At 46.7% G+C, this 15,213-nt stretch overlaps 1 protein-coding gene across 1 annotated transcript in view; it reads right to left on the bottom strand.

The window, feature by feature from the left end:
• Positions 1-15,213, bottom strand: part of LOC126095383 (pleckstrin homology domain-containing family A member 7-like) — a 234,483-nt gene that overhangs the window by 14,865 nt on the left and 204,405 nt on the right. Inside the window, exon 4 of the mRNA XM_049910187.1 lies at positions 15,014-15,152. Coding sequence (XP_049766144.1) covers positions 15,014-15,152 — 139 coding nt within the window. The remainder of the gene's footprint in view (positions 1-15,013; positions 15,153-15,213) is intronic.

Raw genomic sequence — 15,213 nt, 5'->3', positions numbered from 1 at the left:
GCTGTCTCACACGAGTACGCGGCACCCCCCTTTCCTTCATAGTGATCACCAATATCTGACGATATTCTCATCCCTTGTGTACCATACCTGGCCTGGTAAAACAATGAACACGAGCACACTCTAGTAGCCATTCTATCTGTCAGAATGAGTTGTAATTCTGATCGTTCACGAATTTACATTGACGTCAGATAACGTTCAAATATCGTCGAATGCTTTTCAGCGGTCCCTAACGGTTTGACTCTGTGTACTAGAACAAAAATGGCGGTCGCGCAACACTCCAAAGGCGTCACATCACATTCAGTGGAGTTACAGTCCCACGTTGTCGTCAGAGAAGGGCTGAATCGTCCAGCGCGTGTCAGTAGTGTCGAAGATTGTCAAGAACGTCGTTCTGTTGCACGTCGCAATGTAAACTGTAGTTTTAGACCGCGAAATGTGTGTGTAAATGGACGCCCCAAAGGGAGGGGTGGTTCCATTGACGCCGTCTATACCACCTCTTGACGCCTTTTGGTGTCGGTCGTGAACGGCGGTGTGTTTGAAATGTTTTACTCACTCACGCACAAGAAAATCGCGTGATTTTAACGCCGTTCGTTGCAGGTCTGACCTCCACCAGAGACCAGAGAGGCGTCAAGAGAAGGGGTGAGATGTTTGTAAGAGGGGGAGGGGGGTTATGACGACCTTGCCATCGTCTGGCACGCTCGTGGGCAGAACTGTGCTGACATTTGCTGCCAGTGCGACGTCAACAACCCACCTTGCGTCTCACATCAACTTATGCGCTCTGGCCTTTTTTCCGCATGTGTTGACGACGCCTTGCTATTCGAAGCGTCGCGGAGTCAGAAGGTGACGGCGCAGGGCTTCACATTCCTACACCACTGCAGAGAATGATTGTAGGCACTTTCGAACTGCATTGCAGCGGGAGAAAACGACAGGCTTTCAGAAAGGTGACCCTTTAACTGTGCTGCGCAGGGTATTTCGTTAACCAGTTACGCTGTACAATATCTTTGCTGTATTTTCCACCGAAATCATCTGCACATTCTTTAATATAAGACGCAGAAGTTTCATGAAGGACACATTATTGCCACATAAACCATGTAACCCGTAGTCGTATATACGACAGTAATTGTTTTGATAGTACTTGGACGAAACGAAATGACACTATAGAAATGACAATGTGATAACAGCTTGCGGGCTTCTTCTCGCAGCAGAAGGCTGGATCATAAGGGTAGGAGGACGCAAGTAAAGTCCTCGCAGAATACGGTGGCAGATGCGCACTGACCAATTTTCGTCCAAAGCGCTGGGCGAGTTCATTTGTTTGTTCGGGACGGGAGGCCGACATTGTTTGCCGAATTACGACTGGTCAGTGACGCGCTGCGATGACAGAACCGAGGCATGCCCTCTGCTGTCAAACGAATTTTTAGAAACTACTCGGTAAAACAATTTCGTTTTTGCGTAACTTAACAGCTTTTTATGTCAACTTCATAATGCCATGTCCATCATTTCATTAATGGTCATAGTTATTGTGTTATTTGCAGCTGAGTAAGATAGTGCACGAATTTTGAAAAAGTATAGAGTGAGAAATAGGAGTCGCTATGATTTTGCGTTTGGTGTATATCACATAATATTTTTCAGCATATGAAATTTAGCTAACATATTGAAGCTTTCTTTTTGCTTGGGTGGGTGTCACTCTCGAGAAAACTGATCTGAGGTACCATCTGGTTCCCATCCCGGGAATGGAACCATTTGACAACGATGGTCTTGAGTTCCCATTATCTTGAAACAGTTTTCCATCAAACCATTGTTTCCAGTGTAGAAACAGGTAGCTGTCGCTGGATAACTGTTCGATACGGCAGGATGAGTGGTCGGTCGATAACTCCCGAACGGAAATGCTGAATCTTATCCTTGGCACGGGTAGCGGTATTTCGGACGATACTTCCCCACGCCAACATGATAATGGTAACAACTGAATGAGTTACGCACGGTCTGGTGTAAATACCAGAGCCGCAGCTGTGAGGAGTCTTCAACAGGAATTTCTTTTCATATGTGGGTGGCACGGTAACGTTCACCAGACTTCTTCCACCCCTGTCAGCTGGAAGCAGAATGTTTGTTTCTACGGACAACTGCTGATATGATTCAAACAAGTGCTATTGAGTTAATGGTCGAGAGACTTTGTCTCCAAATAATGGAGCTTCAACCCATATTTTTACCGTGCTGTTCCTTTTAGTCGAACTCTTAATAGTGACTCAAAGAACAGGCCCTCTTGCTCGGTCAGCAGAGTCGTCCTGATGCAGCTTTGTGAAAATTCGTTCTGATGAAGTTTTTTGAAAATTCATCTCAGTAACGCTATGTAGCAAACCGTTAACACGTTCAAAGCGTAGCTACGATGATGACAATAACTGTAAGTAAGAATGGAAGCTTCGTCGGCACTGTTAAGTTGAATGCGCCAACGGCTCTCATTAATTATTAACATTTTATTAAAAGGCAACATACACCTTTTCTAAATCAGCACAATAAACTGGAGATAATATACGAAAGCCAAATACGGAAGAAAAGCTTATTAAAAATGAACAGAATAATTTCAAAGTGCAGTTCATGGCAGGTCACAATGTGGTATCTTGTGCTAGTTAACTAGGAAATTCTTTTGTTTTACATCATTAAACACCAGACGTGCGGTGAACAGAACACTGTGCAAATGAAGCTGATTATATAACGGGCTTGCACTGGCTTTCTCTTTGCGGTGTCATCGGTGGCTCTGCGCAAGCACGTAGCAATTCCGTATCAATGGTCGTGTTCCAATGACGATGCTACTTGTGCGAGTCTACATACTCCATGCCCCTCGACTACTACCTTTAATGCAACAGTATAACCAAAAATGTGTGAAAGTAAACGGTGTTTCACTGTGAAAAGTACAAAGTATCTTGAATAAATTGACAAATTTGCATGAAGTAAAGTGACAAGTTGAACGACGCCATGAAGCTATTAGATGTTCGAAATTTTAAAACTACGGGGGTCTTAACAGATTAACTTGCCGATGAACAAGAAGAAAGGATGGTGAAGAAGGGAATCATGATATATATTTTCATTGGTAACATTGGTGTACGATGCAGAGACGTATATAATAATAATAATAACTATTATTATACGCCATTTTCAATGACTCCAAACAGTGAGGCTGACATAAAAGATTACGTCACACACCGGAAATAAAAGAACTATGATGAGAAAGCCCAGATAGAAGCAGTGGAAGTATTACACAGGAATGTGTCCAGTCAGAAAATAAGCTCTTGGGATGAGGAGCTGGAAAGGGAGGTCCAAAAAGAAAAGCAGGATCGGGTAAACTGAAGAAAGACAAACAACACACAGAGAGAGAATGAGACCCGTATAACGCGCCAGGGAAGCCGAGAGCGCTAAAGCGCTGCTTCCTGGACTCGGGTAGGCGCGCCAGCCCGGATCGAATCCGCCCGGTGGATTAACGACGGGTGCCGATGTGCCGGCCAGCCTGGATGTGGTTCTTGGGCGGTTTTCCACATCCCGCTAGGTGAATATCGGTCTCATACCCATGTTCCGCCTCAGTTACACGGCTCGCAGACATCTGAACACTTTCGCACTATTCCATGGGTTACACTAGTCGCAGACAGTTGGGGTACACTGATTCCGTCACGGGGGGTACGGGGTGGCGGCAGGAAGGGCATCCGGCCACACCTTAACCATTAACATGCCAAATCCGATTAACGATGGCTGACCCTGCGTAACTGCGGGATAAGGCTCAAGCGACAGATAGAGAACGGGACCTGTATGGACTACTAGGTAAAAGCACCACGTGAGGCAACAGGGCCATACGCAAATAACAGAATAATAATAATTACAATTAAGTGTATGAAATGTGCAAAGCAGCTCTGGATTATTGTTAATCTAAGAACAATAAGAAGAAATTAGAAGTTCATGAAGGATGGCCGCAAATAATATAAATTTACGAGTTACACAGTTCGTTTAGTCTGCTGCATTTAGAGCAACCACTGGCGTGTATTTAACTTATTGTATAGGTGATTCCGATGCGCACCTTCCACCCTGTTCAGAGCGAGTACAAGACTGTAATGTTTTTCAAGTGAACTGAGCTTTCACATTGAGTATGGATTGTAATGGATTCAATTTGTCTTCGTATTTTACACCCATTGACATACGTGGGAAAATATTCTGTTGCTCTTTGGTTTAGTGCAGCATCATTTTACTACATTATGAGTTCAGAGCAGATATCAAGACTTCCCGCTTCTTTTTAGTATCATATATCGCTGCTTTAAATATTGCCAGCAGAAGGCACTCAAACAGACAAAGAACTAAGATAGCAACAGCTGACTGGCACCAAGAACAGATTCATCTAGTCTGATTCAGGATTCTGCAAAAACTAGGGATGCCTAGTTTGGAGTACGCCGCCATATCGTCGCAAATGTTTTCTCTCTGAGGAAACTTACCACGGAAGACAAGTACAAATTGGAAAGAGGCTGGCGGAATGTATATTAGTTGTTCGTTCAAGAACTCACATTCTTTCTCGTCGTATTAGACTTAATTATAAAGTTAGCAAAGCGAATTAGTTGAGAAATTGTCACTTGTTGGCAGAACCCATTGGAAAAGAGAGTGGAGAGAAAAATGAAGCACACCAAGTAAATCCAGTTATAAAGAAATTTTAAGATAAGGTGTTTTCCTCTGTAAATTACGACGTTATAAGGGGAAGGAACATTTATTTAGATAAGTAAACGGAAGAAACGTAATTCTTTTTGCAGACTTATGAACATAGTTTATTTAGTTATTTGGCAGAGAGTTACAGCAACGAGTCATAAATTTATTATGGAGGAGTGTTTTTATCAGGTATAACGTGCGTATCAATGTACGACGACCATTCATAAATTAATCTCCGACTGGATACTGTAAAAAAAAAAAAATAGAAAACTTTTTTTATAAACTACAAAAATAAATGGTTCAAATGGCTCTGAGCACTACGGGACTTAACATTTGAGGTCAACAGTCCCCTAGAACGTAGAACTACTTCAACCTAACTAACCTAAGGACATCACACACATCCATGCCCGAGGCAGGATTCGAACACGCGACCGTAGCGGTCGCGCGGTTCCAGACTGAAGCGCCCATAACCACTCGGCCACAGCGGCCGGCTTATAAACCACGTGTACCTACATGCAGACACTACGTCTCTACATAGTCGCCACCCGTACTCAAATATCTGTCGTATCGTGACATCTGCTTATTTATCCTTTCATCAGAGATGAAGTTTTGACTGCAATCAATTACTGACAGCGCCCTTCACCTCATTGTCGGTCATGAAGTCTGAATCGCCAGCCAGACCTCCATCTTGGGACAGAAATGACAGATGCTTCGTGCCAAGTCCGGACTATATGGAGAATGCTGAAATATATCCCAGCCAAAAAGTCTGAGTTTTTACGTAGGTCGATTCGCGGCATGGGGTCGCGCATTGTCGTGATGGAGAATGATGCCCTCGGTAATTGTCTCGCGTCATTTACTTTGGACTGACCTTCGGAGCTTTGTAAGAGTCCCACAATAAATCTGGCACTGCACAGTGTTCTCACGCGCTACTATCATGAAATCTGTTGTCAAAATTCCTTTGTGAGCTCAAAAAACTGTAACCACCCTTTTGCGGTTTCACAGCGTGTGCTTCAATTTTTAGGCGTATACTGGGAGCATGAGTGCTGATCCACTATTTAGACTGTTCCTTAGTTTCAAAGTTCACTTCCTGGGCCCGCAGCATGTCCCTGGTCACGATTATGTTCAGAAATTCTTTCCTCTTTTCGCGGTAGCGGTGAAGGAATGTCACGGGCGAACCAATTCTTTCAGTTTTGTGAATATCGGTTAGACGTTTTGGTACCCAACGTGCAACCGAACGGGAACAAAATAGACATTGTTAAAGAAAGTACAGAAACTGTGATCCGACGTCTCCTATGCTCAGTTTTGTCACCATATTGAGGAACTTCATTCATGACGTCTGGAAGTCTTCCTCGAACACGTTCAGTACGCACACCTGTGCTACTGACCTTGAATTTCCTGCACCACTCCCTCGCAGCACCGCCACTCACAACCCCATCGCCATACAGATAACACAATCGACCACGAATGTCTGCGGCATTGACGCCTTCCACGTGCAGGAAGTGAATGGCACAACACGCGCAACTGGCACGAGGCGCAATAACGTGGACCATTTTAGTCACTCGCTGTATACACACTAACGTAAGCAACTGGCAGCTGGCTGACGCAACGTCACTTTCACAGTGTCCTTTTCCAACCGCGCTAGTGTCATTAAGGTAGAAACATTTATTTATTTTTAATGGACAATCTTTGAACAGCCATTGCATTTAAACCAATTGTGTACAAATAAATTTAAAAAAAATTATGCCAATTTCTGTTAGGGAGCTAGAAATATGGAAAGCTTTAGGGTCAGTTCAATACGCTGTACATAACTGCCTGCGTTCAATGTATGTTCTAGTGGCGGATTGTTCATCTAACAGGGTATTCAGACTAAAGTCCGTTTCCTGAATGCCCAACTCAATGTGTCTTCTGAACGACATAGCGGCGACATATAAAATTGCACATTCGGAAAGAATGTTGCAGTGGACCGTCATAACATGCATTACTGGGCGATGGAAAATCATAGGTGAGAGCGTTATGTCAGTAGTCGAACGAGGTGGTCCAATAATGCGTGGTGTGAAGTCATTTGAGACGAAATTATCAGTCTAAACTACTTCACAGGCACTCTAACAAGTGAGTATATTTATCTTTTATCTACATCTACTTGTACGTGTTTACTTTGCAATTCACAATTAAATACCTGGCAGAGAGTTAACCGAACGGTCTTCAAGCTATCTTTCTACCGTTGCACTCTCGAACGGCGAGCTCGGAAAATCTTTCTGTGCGAGCTCTGATTTATTTTATTTTATTATGACGATCATTTCTCTGTATGAAGGTGGACGCCTGCAACATATTGTCGCAATCTGAGGAGAAAGTTGGTGACAGGCAATTCAGGAGAAGGTCCTGCCGCAACGACGAACGCTTTTGTTTTAATGACTACCACTTCAAATCACGTACCATGTCCGTGGCACTATCTGCTCTGTTTCACCTTAATATAAAATGACCTGCCCTTTTTGAACTTTTCCGATATCCTCCGCCTGTCCCATGTGATTAGAATCCCACAGCGCACAGCAATAATGCAGCAGAGGGCGGACAAACGTGATGTAAGCAGTCTCTTTAGTAGACCTGTTGCACTTTATAAGTATTCCGCCAATAAGAGCAAGCTTTGGTTTGCTTTTCCCACAACATTGTCTATGTGAGCGTTTCAATTTAAGTTATTCGTGATTGCAATCCCTGAGTATTTAGTTCAGTTTACAGTCTTTAGATTTGTGTGATTTATCGTGTAATCGAAATTTAGTGGTCTCCTTTTGACACTCACGTGGACTACTTCAGACTGTTCATTATTTAGAGTCAACTGCGGATTTTCGCACCATACATGTATCTTGTCTAAATCATTTAGCAATTGGTTTTGATCATCCGATGACATTATAAGACGGTAAATGACGGCATCACCTGCAAAAAATCTAAGAAGGCTGCTCAGGTTATTTCTTACATAGTTTATGCAGAACAGAATAGCTCCTATAACACGTCCTTGGTGAACGCCCACTTCTGTTTTGCTCGACGTCTTTCAGTCACTTACTACGAACAGGAACTCACGAATCCAGTTACACAATTGAGACGATACTCCACAGGCACACAGTCTGATTGGAAGTCTATAATTTACGTGCTCTCCTTGAATGTGTCACTCAAGGCATTAAAGCCGAGCCGTTCTAGGCGCTTCAGTCTGGAACCGCGCTGCTGCTACGGTCGCACGTTCCACTCCTGCCTCGGGCATGGATGTGTGTGATGTCCTTAGGTTAGTCAGGTTGAAGTAGTTCTAAGTTAGGGGACTGATGACCTTAGATGTTAAGTCCAATAGTGCTTAGAGCCATTTGAATCATTTTTTAGACATTAAAGGCAGTATGTGATGCGACTCCTTGGTCACTAAGCTCATTCTATGTCTGAAGTTGGACAAAAAATGAAGAGCAACTTTCCTGGAAAATGGTCAGGTCTCCGTGGTCCTCAGAAATGACCCACGCTGTTGTCCGGCTTAACGGCAGTAGATTTCTTTTCGTGGAGATATCACTGCAAACACCGCATCAAGGAAGCTTGTTACTCCGAGACACCAGCAATTTTATATCTTGCCCGCAGGTCGTTAAGAACACTCACTGAGTCGTGCACTTAGAACAATGGGCACTCGTATGAATGCCTCACTTTAGTGCGTATTCTGCTACCGTCTGAACACAAATAATTACGTACAACAAGTTGCATCCACCACTAAAATTCTGAACGTTTCCTGCTCCTTCACTAAAATTGACAGAAATGCGATATAAATTGATATTTAGACAGTTGGTTTCAATACATCAGCTGCCTGACAGAAAAAATGTTCTATTTAAAAAACTGTGACTCATTGCTGTAACTGTCTAGACAAATAACTAAACGAACTAGTTACGTAACTGCACAGAAAGAGTAATGTTTCTTAAGTTAACCAGTCTAAGTCAATTTTCCTTTCAGTTGTTACTTTGTAAGTTACAGGAAAAAAACCACTTATATGGAACATTTAGTGTAGAAGGTGTGGAGCACCACTCTTGTGAAATTTGGAAGTTAGGCGACGGGTCGTGGGTGAAGCCTCGATAATTCAATGGGAAAGACAAGGTTCTCCGCTCCAGTGAGAAACATTCATACTGAATTCAAATTATTTATGACAACGTGTGTATTGCTTATCTGATAACAGTCGTAATACCTAATATACAGGGTGCATAAAAAAGAACCAACCGATCTGGCACGTCTATATTTCTGAAAGTAACAAACATAAACAATGAATTTTGTTTTTTGATGAACGGGAAATTCAAAAAGTTTTTTTTCACGCCTTTTTATAGGTGTTCAGTGCATTGATTTAAAGATTCCCGCACTTGCAGATGCCAGTGTGGCGGTGCTCCGTGCTGTCGGCAAAAGAAGTCGTTCGAGTCAGTCTCCAGTCACTCTGGAACCGCACGACCGCTACGGTCGCAGGTTCGAATCCTGCCTCGGGCATGGATGTGTGTGCTGTCCTTAGGTTAGTTAGGTTTAAGTAGTTCTAAGTTCTAGGGGACTGATGACCACAGCAGTTGAGTCCCATAGTGCTCAGAGCCATTTGAACCATCTCCAGTCACACGGCGAACGGATTTCTGCGGACTCCTTGTGATACTATGGCGGATGAGTTCGACATCTGTGTCAGACACTCGGGAACGGCCCGGCGATATGCCTTTGCCGAAACGACATATTTTTCGGAACTGTTCATGCCTACGTCTAATGCTCTGTGCTGTTGGAGGATCCACACCATACCCAGTACGGAAGTCACGCTGAACAGTTATTACTGACCCACACTGCGCAAAACGTAGAACACAAAACGCTTTCTGTTGTCCCGGCACCATTTTTACGAGAACTGACGTAGGTGCACGCTGCTGCTACCTAGCGGGAACCATGTAAAACTCGACAGCTTGTTCTTTGCAACAGTATGTCGTTCACGCAGACATCTCAAATAACATAATACACTCCTGGAAATTGAAATAAGAACACCGTGAATTCATTGTCCCAGGAAGGGGAAACTTTATTGACACATTCCTGGGGTCAGATACATCACATGATCACACTGACAGAACCACAGGCACATAGACACAGGCAACAGAGCATGCACAATGTCGGCACTAGTACAGTGTATATCCACCTTTCGCAGCAATGCAGGCTGCTATTCTCCCATGGACACGATCGTAGAGATGCTGGATGTAGTCCTGTGGAACGGCTTGCCATGCCATTTCCACCTGGCGCCTCAGTTGGACCAGCGTTCGTGCTGGACGAGCAGACCGCGTGAGACGACGCTTCATCCAGTCCCAAACATGCTCAATGGGGGACAGATCCGGAGATCTTGCTGGCCAGGGTAGTTGACTTACACCTTCTAGAGCACGTTGGGTGGCACGGGAATCATGCGGACGTGCATTGTCCTGTTGGAACAGCAAGTTCCCTTGCCGGTCTAGGAATGGTAGAACGATGGGTTCGATGACGGTTTGGATGTACCGTGCACTATTCAGTGTCCCCTCGACGATCACCAGTGGTGTACGGCCAGTGTAGGAGATCGCTCCCCACACCATGATGCCGGGTATTGGCCCTGTGTGCCTCGGTCGTATGCAGTCCTGATTGTGGCGCTCACCTGCACGGCGCCAAACACGCATACGACCATCATTGGCACCAAGGCAGAAGCGACTCTCATCGCTGAAGACGACACGTCTCCATTCGTCCCTCCATTCACGCCTGTCGCGACACCACTGGAGGCGGGCTGCACGATGTTGGGGCGTGAGCGGAAGACGGCCTAACGGTGTGCGGGACCGTAGCCCAGCTTCATGGAGACGGTTGCGAATGGTCCTCCCCGATACCCCAGGAGCAACAGTGTCCCTAATTTGCTGGGAAGTGGCGGTGCGGTCCCCTACGGCACTGCGTAGTATCCTACGGTCTTGGCGTGCGTCCGTGCGTCGCTGTGGTCCGGTCCCAGGTCGACGGGCACGTGCACCTTCCGCCGACCACTGGCGACAACATCGATGTACTGTGGAGACCTCACGCCCCACGTGTTGAGCAATTCGGCGGTACGTCCACCCGGCCTCCCGCATGCCCACTATACGCCCTCGCTCAAAGTCCGTCAACTGCACATACGGTTCACGTCCACGCTGTCGCGGCATGCTACCAGTGTTAAAGACTGCGATGGAGCTCCGTATGCCACGGCAAACTGGCTGACACTGACGGCGGCGGTGCACAAATGCTGCGCAGCTAGCGCCATTCGACGGCCAACACCGCGGTTCCTGGTGTGTCCGCTGTGCCGTGCGTGTGATCATTGCTTGTACAGCCCTCTCGCAGTGTTCGGAGCAAGTATGGTGGGTCTGACACACCGGTGTCAATGTGTTCTTTTTTCCATTTCCAGGAGTGTAGTTATCATTTTTTTTTAAATTGGATGATTCTTTTTGATACATCCTGTATAATGCCATATGGATCGTGAGTAAACCAAAGAGTGGCGAAAGTGATAAGGCGTAATAGAAATGAGATAACTGAGAAATTTACCATCAAAACTGTGCACACTGAAGTAGACCAAGAGAAGGAATTCTGCTACTTTGGAAGCAAAATAAGGTACGAGGTCTGTCTCAAAAGTATCCGACCTTTGATTTTCCCGCGCAAAACAGAGAAGATAGCGCGGCGCCACTGTACACAGTAAAGGAAGAGACCTTTTTGCGCATGCGTGAATTTTGTTCCCGCCTTCCAGCGCGTCAGTCGCTGCCTGTCGGTCGCTGAGTGAGGTGCTACACAACGTGTTCGTCGGATTACCGATCCTCTCAGGATGATGGAACGTGTTGAGCGAAGATACTGCATCACATTTTATCAAAAGCTTGGTGATTCTCAAAGCGAACCAATTCGTAACATTCAGCAGGTGTTTGGAGAAGATGCGATGGGTGTAACACAAATTAAGGAGTGGTTCAACCGATTCAAAAATGGCCGCACATCAACGGAGAGTGGCAGGCACCCAACTGCTCGGAGTGCAGCTGATGTTGAGAGGGTGCAAAATTCGGTGATTGCATATGGCGGGAGATTCCCCAAGAGGTTCGAGTGAGTAAAAAGTCTGCATATGCAATTTTGTAAGAGGATTTGAACATGGACCGAGTGGCTGCGAAATTTGTGCCCAAGTTGACGTTGCACAGGACCTTCTGGACACCACCATCACTGATCCTGGTTTTCTGAACACTGTGATAACTGGAGATGAGTCATGGGTGTACGGGTACGACCCAGAAACAAGAAAGACAGTCGTCGCAATGGAAGCATCCCGAGTCTGCAAGACCGAAGAAAGTGCGGCAGGTGCGAAGCAGCAAAATCAAGGTAATGCTGACTGTCTTCTTTGATGTGCATGGAATTGCGCAACACGAATACGTATCGGAAGGACAAACAGTGACAAAGGAGTACTATCAAGATGTTCTCTGGCGACTCTGTGACGCAGTTTGGCACAAAAGACCAGACATGTGGACGGTGAAAAACTGGAAACTGCATCACAACGCCCCCGCACATTCATCCCACTTGATCCTAAATTTCTTGGCCAAACGTGGAATTACATCCGTTCGCCAACCTCCGTACTCTCCAGACATGGCTCCTTGCGACTTCTGGTAGTCTACAAAATTGAAGACGCCACTGAAAGGATCCCGTTTTGAGAGTAGACAAGAGATAATGCGGAACACGATGCCGGAGCTGAACACCATTCCAAAAGAAGACTTCCAGCAGTGGAAGTATCGGTGGGCTAAGTGTGTGCAAGCACTAGGGGCCTACTTTGGAGGAGGTTAGGGTCCCAATCCCGTCAGGTATTGGAAATATTTTTTGTGGCCAAAGGTCGGATACTATTTAGACAGGCCTCGTATGACGGACGAAGCAGGTGAACGTAACAAGTAGACTGGCACAGTCAAAAAGGGCATTCCTTTCGAAGAAAAGTCTGTTAGTATCAAACATAGACCTTAATTTGAGGAGGAAATTTCTGAGAATGTACGTCAGTTGCACAGCATTGTTTGGAAGTGGGGAAATACGAAAAGATGAAATTCGAAGCGTTTGAGATGTGGTGCTGTAGAAGAATGTTGAAAACTAAGTGGACTGATAAGGTAAGGAATGAGGAGGTTCTCCGCACAGTAGGTGCGGAAGGAAATATGTGGAAAACGCAGACAAGAAGGAGGGACAGGATGATAGGACACGTGTCAAGACATCAGCGAATCCTCTACACGGTACGGCAGGAAGCTGTAGAGAGTAAAAACTGTAAAGGAAAACGAAGAGTGCAATATATCCAACAAATAATTCATTATTGGTACTCGGAAATGAAGAGATTGCTACAAGAGGGGAAGTCGCGGCAGGCCGCATAAAGCCTGTCAGGAGACTCATGATCCTGAAGAAAATTTAATGTACTGCTGAAATTACACTGTGCAGCAAAATTATTGAATCACTTTTCGAAAGTTCGTAACTGTCTCCCATCCCAAGTATAACTTTGAAATCTGGCTCGAAGGTACCTACAACTTTCCTCTGCAGTGGTGCAAAAGCGTGAGCCCTGGGACGTAACCATCTGGCTCGGTGATGCTTCAAACACCAATGTATCGACACATAAAAAACAAGTTGATGTAAGCTGTAAGGTGGGTTAATGATGTCTCATTGGCACCGAACCTTACCACAAATCTGCCGCCAACGTGGACATGTCCCACGGCGGGAAAGTCGTCACACCTACTCTTAACCACATTTCATACGCTCTTTTAGCGCCTCTGCGATGGAGGTCAGAAACGCGCCACCGAGCGTTGATATACCGCGGTTTATGGGTGGCTGAGAATGACCAATTAGGCACACCACCAGACAGAACCGACACTAAAAAGCCTCAGGGGATGACATAAAGAGCGTCAACTAAATATTTCGCGGTCGAACACGACAGTTCGCAGTGCAGTGAGCAGCAGGAAGACGTACTGTACGACGTTACACTCTGCTGACACCCCCTGGGCCTCGTTGTTTCAGCCCTACTTTCAATGACATCGTGCGGCTCCAACCACATTATACGTGGTCTGATCGCTTTGGTGTGTTCTGTGACCGTAATTTTTGCTCTGGCATATGGAGTGGAACCACTGGCGGCCGTTCAGAACCATTCGACGAAATCTAAACGCGGTTCGAAGCAGCAACGCGCATTTCTGCTTTTCCACCACTCATCTGTTTCGCGTCCTCCTGTGGTGCGAACACAGTTGGTTTCGGAGGGTGGGGCGTGTAAAAATGAACACGTGCACGAATAAAGTGGCAAAGGGTCACTCTAAGACACCCCCCCACCCCTCCCCCCCAATACGGCGGCAATAATTACGAGTGTCGGTCTGTCTGAAAAGTGTTACCGGCCACCCGTGAGAAAACCGCGTAATTTCAACGCTGGGTGTTGCGGTTCTGACCTCCATCGCAGAGGCGTCCAGAAAAGTAAAATGTGGGTAAGAAGGGCTGTGGCGACCTTCCTATCACGGTGGCGTCGGGAAGAATTGTGGTGAAATTTGATGTCTGTGTGACATCATTAACCCATCTTACAGCTCACATGAGCTTTTGAGAGTTACCCTTTTTTTGCAAGTGTCGGCACCTTGTTGATCGAAGCGTCGTCGAGCCAGAGGAAGACGTCGCAAGACGCCACACTTTCATACAACTAAAAAGGAAGGTTGTATGCACCTTTTGGCCAAATCTGAAACTACGTCGGAATGAGAAACATTAAAGGGTTTCGAAAAAGTGATCCTTTAATTTCGTCGAACGGTATAAGTTCTCAACTACAGAATGGAAAAATAAAACTGAGCAGGAAAACACTTCATGCGCCTAAAGACGGGCAACCCAGCATACATTGTTTACCATCAGTATGGATGATGTAAGTTGAATTACCTACCTTAAGGTGCACGAAAAAGTTTCCAGGCTAGTTTTATTTCGTTTATCCAGATTTGAAAGGAACAGACAGCATAATAATAGGAAGATGGGAAGAGCTCACCTCTTCCGGCTTATGCGGAGACGGCTGGTGGGGATGGTGTTGGTGGTGGTGCGGCGTGTGCTGCTGGTGTTGGTGGTGGTGATGGTGATGGTGGTGGTGGTGCAGGCTGGCAGGCTCCGGGGAGACCCGGCGTGGTTTGGGCGGGGCGTTGGCGTACAGTGGGGGCGGCGGCACTGTCAGGACGGCCGCCTGCGGACCGGCCGCCGCCGAGGGGGCGGGCGCGGGGGCGGAAGCGGAGGCGGCGGCGGCGGCGGCAGCCGCTGCGGCGGCGGCGGCCGCGGCGTTGGCGGCGGTGAGCGCCGGCAGCGGAGACGGGATGCGTGACGTCACGGGGGCGGCGGGGGACTTGGAGCGCGCAGCGGCGGCGGCGGAGGGCGACTTGGAGCGCACGCCTGCCCCCGGCGCCGCCCCCACGCGGTAGCCGTGGAAGCCGCTGTCGCTGTCGTCGGCACTGGCGCTGGCGTTCACTTGCGACGAGGCCGACGAGACGCTGGGCCTGCGGGACAGACGGGCGACCCAGCTGAGAGCGCGCCACACACACACGTCGCACGCCGCTG

This window comes from Schistocerca cancellata, chromosome 8, assembly GCF_023864275.1.
Source record: "Schistocerca cancellata isolate TAMUIC-IGC-003103 chromosome 8, iqSchCanc2.1, whole genome shotgun sequence".
Classification (NCBI taxonomy): domain Eukaryota; kingdom Metazoa; phylum Arthropoda; class Insecta; order Orthoptera; family Acrididae; genus Schistocerca; species Schistocerca cancellata.
The sequence above is the reverse complement of the archived record's forward strand: the minus strand, read 5'-3'. Positions and strand labels throughout refer to the sequence as shown.